The sequence below is a fragment of the Schistocerca serialis genome, chromosome 3 (genome assembly GCF_023864345.2).
Source record: "Schistocerca serialis cubense isolate TAMUIC-IGC-003099 chromosome 3, iqSchSeri2.2, whole genome shotgun sequence".
Taxonomy (NCBI): Eukaryota; Metazoa; Arthropoda; class Insecta; order Orthoptera; family Acrididae; genus Schistocerca; species Schistocerca serialis.
The window spans coordinates 772,440,875-772,453,288 of NC_064640.1; the positions used below are offsets into that span (position 1 = coordinate 772,440,875).

Genomic DNA, 12,414 nt, shown 5'->3' on the forward strand with positions numbered 1-12,414 from the left:
GAAGCCTGTTTCCATGAAGTATAGTACACAACAATTATGACTAGTAGCAAAACATGCTTGCACATACCTCCCCCCCCCCCCCCCCCCACACACACACACACACATAAACACTATTATGTAAATTATTTCAAGATTACTCCATAACCAGAAAATCGATAACTTTAACATTATTTGGCTATTGTTTTTATCTAACACTACATATAAGAACTTATGTACTTTTACACACAACTGGTAAAATTAATAGGAATGCAATGGAAGCTTAAGGTTTAACATCTCAAACAATGACGTCATCAGAGACAGAGCACAAGCTTGGACTAGGGAAGGAAATGGGCTGTGCCCTTTCAAAGGGATCATCCTGACAGAATATGCCTTGGTTGGTTTAGGAACATTGCATAAAACCTACATATGACTGGCCAGATGGGGATTCAATCTGTCATTCTGCCAAATAAGAGTCCAGTGGGTAAAATTACAGCCTATATAATAGAAACATTGGTGTTAAGTGGAATTTACTCCCCCTCTACCAAGTTAAAGCATTATAGGACACGGAGCTAATAAGGTACATTACTACTTTGGTTTTGAATATCTGGGGATTTACAATTTTCTGCTTGGCATCTGCCAACAGCCTGTTAAGAGACCTTTGCAACAGAATGCAGAACTCCTCTATGAACCCTACACAGGGATATACAGTCTACATGGAATATTGTTATTACATAGACTTTCTCAGCATAGTGACTACTCTTCTTGGATATGCAGCCAGATACTTTAGTCATCTTGACACAATATTTCAACGAACCAACTGGCCACCATCTTCAAGTCAGTACACTGATGCACAATCTCGCCGGAACTGAGTTTCCTACAGGATCAGTGGCTCCCTTATACACCGCAGTTGGCACACCTTGCATGCGCAAGCAGCAAAACTGCTGCCATCAAGCGTAAGTGAAATAGTAGTGCACTAGTAGAAGGAACAAGTAAAAGGCAAGATAGCAACAGATTTTAATGTTTGCCGAGATTATATCCTCAAAAATTTCAAGAGTTTTAAGAAGATATGGCATCGAAGGTAATTTTACGCCATCAGCTATGATAAGAGTCCTTTTTCAATCAGTAAAGGATGACTTGGGATGGAGGAAATCTGGAGTATACAAACTACCTTGTCATTGTGGGATGGCTTATATTTGCCAAATTATCCCCACTATTCAAGACTGATGTGTAGAACAACATTGCCACACTCGTTTATTCCAGCAAGAGAAATCTGCAGTGGCAGAACACTGTCTTAATGAGGAACATGAGACAATGTGTAATGGGACGTAAATGATCACTCCTGCTTCCCACTATTGGGAGTGTGTTCTAAGGGAATCTATTGAAGTTCAATTATCTGATAATATTATTAACAGTAATAAGAGTTTCCCTTTAAGTTAGACAGAACAATATCCCTAACTTCATTTTGCTGCAGAATCCTTGAACATATTCTTAGTTCGAATATGATAAACTTTCTTAAGGCTGAGAAGCTTATGTCCACCAATCAGCATGGTTTTAGAAAGCATTGCTCGAGCAAAACTCAGCTTGCTCTTTTCTCACATGAGATACTGCAGGATGAAGGGCAACAGGCAGCTTGCATATTTCTACATTTCCGGAAAGCATTCAAGACGGTGCCCCACTGCAGGCTGCTAACAAAGGTACGAGCATATAGAATAAGTTCACAGATATGTGAGTAGCTTCTTAAACAACACAATCCAGTATGTTGTCCTCGATGGCGATGGATCTTCGGGGATAAGGGTACTGTCAAGAGTGCCCCAGGGAAGTATGATAGGATTGCTGCATATATATATAAATGATTTGGCAGACGGGGTGGGCAGCAATCTGCAGTTTTTTGATGGTGATGCCACAGTGTACGGTAAGGTGTTGAAGTTGAGTGACTGTAGGAAGGTACAAGACGACTTAGGCAAAATTTCCAGTTGGTGTGATGAATGGCAGCAAGCCCTAAATGTGGAAAAATAGGAAGGTCAAACCTGAATGTTCGGATACAGTATTGCTAGTGTACTGCTTGACAGTGTCAAGTCATTTAAATATCTGGGCATAACACTGCAAAGCAAAATGAGGTGGAACAAGCTTGTGAGAACTGTGGTAGGGAAGGCAAATGGTTGAATTCGGTTTATTGGGAGAATTTTAGGAAAGAGTGGTTCACCTGTGGTTATGACTTCAGGTCATGGCTGGCAGTGACTGAGGGAACTTCGACAGCACAACAGTAGATCGCAAACATCCTGCATCCTCATGTGTTGCCTCTCATGTGACAGTATTTTGGTGTCATTTTTTCAACAAAACAATGCTTGTCTACATATGGCACATATCTCTGTGAACTGTACGTGTGATGTTGAGGTACTCCCATGGCCAGCAAGATCCACAAATCTTTCGTCACTAGAACATGCGGGACCAGCTCGGACGTCAACTCTGTCCGACTGCTTGTATCTATTATATCAAAGGCCAATTACAACAGCTGTGAGCCAGCTTGCCTCATGAGATCATACAATGGCATACACCCAGGCCAGAGGATGTGCAACGTCATAGTGATAAGCGGGCTCATACTGCCATGTACTTCGCAAATTTGACTGATTTAGTAATCACTCAAATAACATCACACAACCTACCAACCCGTGAAGTTTCATCCTAACACATTTGGTTGCATTACATCACACTAACCCTATGAGCATTAAAAGATTCTTCTGAACACTAACAAAGATATATATTCTTCCACTCAATCACAGACCAGTCTTGGTATTGTTGACTCCATAACAAACTGACTCATGTTTGTATTGCCACAAACGAGGCACACCTTATTACGTGTCTCGCATAGAGACCATTGCTCAGAAAATTAGATACACAGTTTATTGGGAAAGTGTAACTTCTGAGCCTATTAGGACAATGAAATTGCTAGCATCATAGGATTTCGGCAGTCAAGTAAGACCATACATGAGTCTAGCTGTGCATCAGTTACTCAGTCAACCTTGTACATACCTACAATGAATATTTCGTTCCTCTTGGAATGGTTTCCAAAGCATTGGAATAACACTTCATAATATGCTCAATGATGTTGAGACTGTGGTCTGTGTCGAGACATGCTTCCAAGCATTTGTGGCTTCTACCCTGCAAAATAATGTCCAAACGGCATCTTTGTGGCACTGCACTGTGCACTGTACACAAGTGTGACATTATGATCATAATGCACTGCTTTTTGTTACCCTTTTAATCATGTGTCTACATGAAGGAAGAAGAGCTCAATTCCAGTTTCCACTGAAATCTTGAATTCATTTACAGTGACTGCTCACTTTTCCTCTTTCGTTTTCCTCTTTTCTAAATTTAGTATAAAATATGGACATTACTTACACTCTGGTTCTGAAAGTTATGTGAAAGTCAGTCTGTCAAGGGTTGATATTTTAAAAATGCATGCTGGACTTGACCTTTAATCTAAACTTTTCATTTTCCACTAACTAAGCCACAGAAGCTTGCCTCTAGCACCTGCACTAAGGCTTGTACTAACTCTAGTGAATTACTGATGGAGTTACCTGTTGAATCCAGTACAGAGCACAACTCTGTAAGAAGCACCCTAATGGAATCAAAGTCTTGACCATTTCACTACCAGAGAGAGACAAATAAGTACCACAAGGTAGTTACAAATTATTGCTAGAACAGAATTCCATAGTACTATGTAAAGATGGATTCAATATTAAAACTATTTGTAGTGTCAACATCGCAGATGACGTCAACAACACATACACAAATTTTATCAGTGTCACAAAAGATGGTAAAGGAAAGCCTTTTCTTTAAAAAAAAAAAAAAAAAAAAAAAAAGTTCTGCCGATTTCTGTTTTAGATTTGCAGAATATCTCACTCCTCTTGCTGAGCAGATTATAATGAGGGTTAAGGCCAATGCCTACACAAAAACAAGAGTATGTCTGGTTGAAGAATTGCACCTCCAAAACTTTTATTAAATGTTGGAGATCATTAACCAGTTGTAGGCAATACCAGATGGAGATGTGTGAGGTACTCCAAACAACAAATGGAGACAAGATTGAGGACCATATGCACAATGTCCAGCAACTATTTTGCATTATTATATACATGACTTTTTTTACATTGCATTTTGTTTACCATACTTTGTGGATTATATTTTGCCATAAGTGAGAGTTGATATTTCTCAAAATATTACCACTAGACTGCATATATTTCGAACAAAAATATCCGAACTTCCCCCAAGGACTCAGTACCACTGCAGCCCTGAAATTATGTACAATATTAGGTCATACCAAGAAGTAGCTACAGTAGAAAAGTACTCAACAGAAAAATAAAATTGACAATGAAATGGTTAATAATCCATTATTAAAAAGATAACCCTCAATTTAAATATCGTCCAAAATAGTAAACCCCATTACAGGAAGAGTGGAGTGTACCAAAAAGAAGACTCCACAATATTCTATTCCTTGTGAACACTTTCTCCTGCATGCACTAGATCTCCTGGTGATTTTGAATAGGCTTGTGGAAGCTGAGATTGGATGATGCAAGGAACTGGAACTTTCTAAAAAAAAAAAAAAAAAAATAATAGTGCCAATTAAACTTTGCAATACTTTGGCAGAGCATCTGCTCTACTGATGTTAACTGTTGGTGGAAGATTCCCAATATGGCAGAGGTTTCCAAGCTTTCTGAATCTGCAACTCCTGCCCACACTTACACCTGACTGAGTACATTGTGTGTGTGTGTGTGTGGGGGGGGGGGGGGGGGGGGGGCGGTGGCAGTCATTAAAATTTATCAGTTGTTTGGCACATATGTTCATAGATGTAGTCAGAAACATTTTCTAGCTAATATGTGTAGCAACAAAATAACATATTTGTAGACTTCGGGGAGACAAGTCTGCCCCAGAGCGAATCTGTCACGCAGATTATTGATGAGGGCTGGTGAGCCGGTCACCCTGGGTGCAGTTTTTAGGCAGTTTTCCACATCCAACTAGGTAAACATTAAGTTGGTAGCCCTGTCTCACCTCATATCATGCTACACAAACATTTAGAAAACATTCTCACTCTTGAACACAAAATGTACTCTAGATGCAGACACATGGGGTACACAAATTCTGCCCTGGGGAGAGTGGTAGTGTCAGAGTGTCAGAATGAACTTCCTGTATCCAACTGTACTGACATTACCGAAACCTGTGTAACAATGCTGACCCTGTGTAGAAACGGGGAAAAGGGCGAAGAAAAATAATGTAATAGACTGGAAATCCAATATCATGAATTTTTAACACCACTAGATGATCAGGAAAGCAATTTTTCAAATACACTGAAAACAATGGACAAGAGTAGGCAAAATATCCAAAATGTCATTTTGAACACAGATGTTTTTCCCCCAAAAGTGACAAAGTTACATGCTGAGGTTATAGTAAGATAGATCATTTTAATCAAAAATCAATATTCTTGAAACTTTTACAGAGTGGTCTTCCCCTCATGAAAAAGAACACACATTGCCTACACATAAACACACTTTAATACCTTGCCTTTTGAAAAGGTATCTAAAATCGGAGTAGGAGGTGAGGTATTTAACACCCACTTGTTCAAATAGGATCTTAAACACTCCCAGTTTCAGAAGCTTTGTTTCGTGTTCACAAACCTCTCCCTAGTCTGTATCCCTGCATGTATGGATTAACCGAGTTCTTTTGCTGAAAAAGCCTTCCAATTCATCATACAGCGAGTGCTTAAAAGTTTCCTGAGCCACAGCTTTGTCTTTTAGTTGTAACCAGTACAAACCAAAGATACTGTGTGAGCACTATCTACACAAATTCCAATATATTTATCGCAAAATATTGGACTTTCTGTATTGAAAGTACATAAAACTGTTTCAGCAGTTGTTTTTGGAGTAGACCAACGGAACCAAAACTCTCTTCACACACAGCTCTCATAAGTAAAACAAATGTCTTATCAAAAGAATGTAATTAAGAACATGTCACCTCATGCACTTGAGAGCGACAGCAACTGTTGCTTAACTTCTAAGTCAACAGCTGACATAAATCTTCTGAAAACAATGAAAATCTTGCACTGACTGTCATAGGAGAATGGTATATTCATTTTACTGTTGGAAGAAGAGTTATCAAACATTGTCAATATTGAGTCAATAGCTGCATGAAAGGTAATAGTTTTCCCTGTTACATGGAGTTCTTTGCGTTTAGCAATTCTGTAAGAAACAGGGTAAGAGATTAACAGTGTCTTATATGACCTTTACTGAAGGATTTTTGTGTGCACTTAACTGTAAGCAGTTTTGCTATAAAAACAACTTTTGAATTATTTGTGAATCTTGTGTGTTTATGTGATGTTTTTATTTTGATGATACAAACATTTGCTAAAGCTGTGAATTTATTAAAAGTTGGTTTGGAAACAGAGTGTTCTACTGCATGGACATCTGAAAGTTGGTTTTAAAACTGCTTTTTAAGTACAGTAGGGCAGCGTCTGAATTTTACAGTGTCTGTAGAGATTGATGCAATGTTCATACATGCATGTCCAAAGGAAGATTGCAGTGAACTACACAAACACCGTAAAATACAGACACTGCCCTACTGTATTTCGTGCCAAGCAAGGCAATATGATGAGCAAAATAATGTCTATCTGTGTGTGAAACTCACACTATTTGTGTGTGAGCATTATGGGTAGAAAATATGGAAGTTTGGGTCGGTCCTGGAGGCATGCTCGGATGGTCAAGGCACTCAAATCGATTGCTCGCTTAAAGTGGGAAATTTGATTTCAAGTTCTGATACAACATAAATTTTCACATGTTACTAGTAAATCGTATAGCTGTTATACAATCTCATTCACAGTTTGTAAATGAACACATACTCTACAAGTATCATAAGAATGTTTTGGTAGTGTTATTCTAGAGCAGATGCTCATTTTATTATAATATTCTTGAGTAACGAAGATATTCAAAGATGAAACAACGTTACAATGTCCCATTCTAAGCACACATTCACAAATTCTCATGTGACATACATTTCACCAACAACATTCCGTTTCTCACAATTCTACTGATTAATTATCTTTAAAAGAATTCTAAATAAACAGAAAAACATGTCTAACTTTCAGCAATGAATATTCCCGAATACTTTTTACATATACGTGCTATAAAACAACCAAAGATGGTTTGGAGCTGCACACCTGATGTGGTTTGATGACTCTGGCAATCTGCGGTGCCAGGAAAATATCTGGCTCAGTAGAAGGATGCCCCACATTCACAAGAACACGGCCTTGTTCATCAGGAACATTGTAAAGGTCATTTGTATGCATTCCTGAGTTAGTAGGATCATCCACAGGATCTGCTTCATCTCCACTGGAAGGTTCCGATAGTAATATGCAATCATCATCATCACTGCTGCTGCTGATTGTAACAACATCTGAAAATAAGATCTTTTGATTAATTTCTCATTACTTACGGAACAAAAGGATTACTGCACAAAAAATGTGCAAGTCACTTGATAATCAGAGAGTAACAACTACCTTTCCTTCAAAATTTACAGAATTAGCTTGAAACATAAATCTACACATAGCCATTAACACAATATAGAAAACTTGTTCTGTGAACAGTATACTCAGAAACATTCATTTTAAGCACCAATATATGTTGATATTTACCAGACTTGGGTTTTGCATTAATTACATTTGTACTCAATCCCGAGTTGTCAAAAACATTTCTGTAATATCTCAAAAAGGTGGTGTGTAGTAACTGGAGAACAAGAGGGAAGCAGCAACCTAATTTGGACAACAGGTAGAAAAATTTAAGCACTGGTCAAATAATAATCTTTATTCACCCACCTGTAGCAGGTGGGATCAGTATTGTGGCATCCAGTGCTCAAACCCTAATAGTCGGAAAACCCAAGACAAAGAAAGACTCTAGCTAAAACTTTATGCATTATTAGCAATATATATTGTTGATAGAAGAAGTCAGTAAGTATCTAACTGGGTGCAACACCATTAGAAACATTACAAAGATGTCAGAAAATGTATATGGTGCACCCATTTAACACACTTCAAAATCTTTGTCTTTCGTTTCATTTCTCATCATATTATTCCCAAAAAATTAGAAAAAAATTATTTTGGACCCAGAGAGTTAGAAATGCTGGAAATGAAAATGAGTGCACGATGCATGATGCACGATTTGCAATGCACTAATTGTTTACTGTTTTTTCTTCTAATATTTTTATTTATGCAATACCTTTTTTCCAAGTGTTTAAAATATTTATGATAAAAACAAATGTATATTATTAATATAATTTTATATTTATATTTGATGATGAACAACGGTTTCAAATATTGAAATTTGTTCCTGAAATTCAATGTAACTGTAACATGTATAGATGTACTGCTTAAAACAACATATGAAAACAGCCCCGGACTGGGACTCGAACCCGGATTTCCCATTATCGCAAATGGTTGCTTTACCACTTAGGCTATCTGAGCATGTGATAAGCAAGAAATTCAGATTCAAGTTCCGGTACCACACAAATGTTCATCTGTCGCTTTAGGTAGTAAATTGATACTATTACAGTTTAGTTGACTTTCAGAAATAAATTTTAATATAATTTTATCTTTTAATATTTACAATGTAATATTGCTATTAACAATAACATTAATACCTGTACCTTTGTCTGCGTGTTTGCAAGACAGGGCAAAGGGTAAAACAGAGAAATATGGTCTTGTAAAGTGCTTAGAAAGGGCATCAACAAAAACATCACCACCCACTTTGGTGTTACTTTAATTGATGGTTTTTTCATTTACATTACATGAAAAATGTGCAACAAACTTTCAGTTCTATTTCTCAAATAGTTTTACAAATCATAATGTCATATTAGGTAAATGGTATCACTATCATTTTTATTGGCACAAAATGCCTTCCACAGAAGATATGGAGCACTGTCTTCACAAAACGGATTAATTACAAGACTGCCATAACAGCAGAGCTGATCAAAATCGTCCTCCAGATTTCAGCATGGAACTGAGGAACATTGAATTCAAGGAAGCATTTGTTAATTTTTTAAGTAATCATTGAGAGTACAATGAATAATACCATTCCTTGGTACGAAACGAGTCAAAATCAATTATGATAAATCCTATTAATACCACGTATCTGAAGGATGAATTGTAAAAATGGTACTAGACAATTTTGAACGTAGTGCACACGAACAAGCAGACACTGGGATTGTATATCACACATGCAATATTAATAGTGACTCTAGTGTTTTGATTTGTTGTTCAGAAACTAATTTATTTACAGTTACGTTACGTAACATAGCCAACACAACAAGCAGTTCCACTATTTGAATGGAAATAGGTGTGAGAAACATACAGAGATACATCAACTTCACTAAATTACACAAGAAACAGGAAGAGTTGTTTTGTAGCACACTTGCTACTGTTTACACATTCACAGGGTGTAATTTTAACCTTGTATTTTACAGAAAAGGGGGAAAAGGCACTTTAATATATTGAGAAATACAGAAAAATATCAAATGGCATTAAAAAATCTAGGCCATTTACCTGTGGGACTTGAAGTTTCTGAAACTCTGGAAAACTTTGTATGCCATCTGTACAGTTTCAAAAATCTCAGCTGCATTAATGAAACAAAATTATCAACCTTTTTGAAAATGTATAGCTTTAGAGGTACCAGTGATAGTTTCAAAATTAGAACCTGGTATGCTAATACCTCAGATTTTCCAACAAATTGAAAGAGCTACATATATCTACTGTATATGGAGAAATGCTAATTTGAAAAGCCCAACACTTCAGTCACCTTTAAAAAATGGATCGCTAGAAGTTAATCATTTATATGAAAGCCACTGGTTCGAGGGGACCAAATACCGATCTCAATAAACTATTTTGTCATTCAATCCAGTCAACAGTTAGGTAAATATTTTCACATAACAGAGTTATGAATATTTGTTTCATACATATCTTTAATTTTTCATAATTATATTTTCGCAGAAGATTCAGAAACAGTATGCAAAGAAGAAAGTGAAAGCCTTTGCAGTTCTAGTAATGATCAGAGTGATTCTAGTGGGGGTGAGAGCAATTAATTATTACATATTTTTACAGATAAGTCAAAAATGTTTACTTATTGTGAAAATTACTATTCTAGTTTTTTTGTAAAACAACATCTATATAAATAAAAACTGGAATAAAAAAACATGGCATGTGCATTTCCACTTACAGCTTTGCTGACTTTCCAGGTCCCACAAAATTTTTGTTTCCTAATTCTTTTAAAATGATATGATGGAAATGAAGTAAAAGACAAAGGTTTCAAAGAGTGCAAGATGATAGCGCCATACACATTGTTTGACACCTTTGAAACATTGGTGACTGAGTTAGTCCCAGTTAGAGACTTGCCACAGTTTTCTATCAACAATTTATATTGCTAATGATGCATAAAAATGTTTTAGGTCGTATAAGGCAGTTTTCAGACATTACATTTCATGACAAGTTTGAAACTGAGTGGGCATGATATGTTCCTGAATCCAAACTTTATGGCAGCAAGCATTTTTTGTTAAGTTGTCAAGAACAACGACAAGTAGGATAAAATAGGTGCACCTTTCTGCCATGAGCTACTAGACTATAAGACTGATGACGAGACCATGTCAATGGTTAGACCACTGACAAACATGACAAAATACTATTTTCCTTTCCATTTAGCTGTATTTATTGGTGTTAATTTTACATGCTATAAATTTCATAGCTACCTAGCTGCTTCTTCAGTTACCTCAATATGGGGTGTATGAATCAACTGAAATCTGCAGTCTTGTGCTGTCTCAAACAAACCTGGGATATACACACACTCAATCCACGTATACCCATTTCACTTGAAAAATGATATAACTAGAAAACTACTGAACAACCTCCAAACAAATGAACTATACCAGAGCATGTGTAAGAAAGACAAAAAGTATTTCTATCCATATGAGCCAAAGCTACTCTGGTGTGGAATGAGTCACTTCATAAATAAAAAATGCTCATAAAAAAAAGAAAAACAGGATACCAAAATTAGTAACAAATTACAATGAAAGGTTCTGAATTACTCTGAGGAACCACTGCACCAAACAAATGGTGTGTTTCCTAAGGAAGCCTTCCAAGTTTTGTTTCAAAATATGAGGTGTCACACTCACAATTTAGTTCTGCTAAAACATTCCAAACCTTACACACCTGTCTGAACAATGGATAAGAAAGTGTCAACTTACTACAGATCATTTTACTGCCTAATGCTTACTGAGTGAATTATTAAGCACAAATAAAACAGGAGTTTACACATACACTGACAGCAGAGTTAAAATTCCAAAACAGTGTGTAGAAAATTTGTGAAGTCATACCAGAAACCATTCTGACTACGCTTTTCCCCACTAAGAATATTCTTTGTGAAGGCACAGAGTTTCTCCAAAACATAAGATCAACATACATAATAAAGTGAAAGTACGACAAATAAACAAGCTTTCAGATTTGAGTACCAACAACAGTGCAGACTAATATTATTGTGAAGACAGCAGCACTATTTCTGAACAAAATTTTGAATGTGATACTTCTAGGAAAGCTTTTCCTCTTCTTTTGCAGTAGGAATGTTAAAAGTTTTGTGCAGGAAAATGTGTTCACTGTGTTTTGTTACAGTTAAAGTGACCTTGTGTTCTCTGTCAACCACAAACATTTACATCATATCCCACTTCTTCTTTGACAATGACAGTAGGGTAATCCGCAAATAGACGTTTTTGAATCTGTTGAGTTTACTGACAGAAGGTCTGCCCCCGGTAGCTGAGTGGTCAGCGTGACAGAATGTCAGTCCTAAGGGCCCGTGTTCGATTCCCGGCTGGGTCAGAGATTTTCTCCGCTCAGGGATTGGGTATTGTGTTGTCCTAATCATCATCACTTCATCCCCATCAACGCGCAAGTTGCCGAAGTTGCATCAAATTGGAAGACTTTCACCTGACGAACGGTCTACTCAACGGGAGGCCCTAGTCGCACGACATTTTATTTACTGACAGAAGATTTATATATACTGAGAAAAGCAGTGGACCAGCAACACAAACTGCAGTACCTCCCCCATTTTACTGCCACAACCCAATCAAACCTGTTGCCTGTTTATTTGTACTGGAGAGTAAAATTTGCTTCTGACGTGCTATATATGAAAGGCATCGTTAGTGTGTGTTTCCCCCAATTCCATAATGCTCCAACTTCTGCGAAACTATGAACTGGTCCACACAATCAAACGATTTTGTTAAATCAAAGAAGATACCTACTGTCCTCAATTTATCATTGAGCTCCCAAAGTGTCCCACATGCAAAAGAAGAAATTACAGTTTCCGTTGATGCCCCTTTTCTGAAGCCAAACTGTCAGCCCTGCCTGGAAATTACTTG

General features: G+C 37.0%; 1 protein-coding gene across 1 annotated transcript in view; it reads right to left on the reverse strand.

Moving 5' to 3' along the window:
* The window catches only part of LOC126470614 (uncharacterized), a 208,736-nt gene that overhangs the window by 173,683 nt on the left and 22,639 nt on the right, over nucleotides 1-12,414 (reverse strand). The window contains exon 5 of the mRNA XM_050098568.1: nucleotides 7,184-7,419. Coding sequence (XP_049954525.1) covers nucleotides 7,184-7,419 — 236 coding nt within the window. The remainder of the gene's footprint in view (nucleotides 1-7,183; nucleotides 7,420-12,414) is intronic.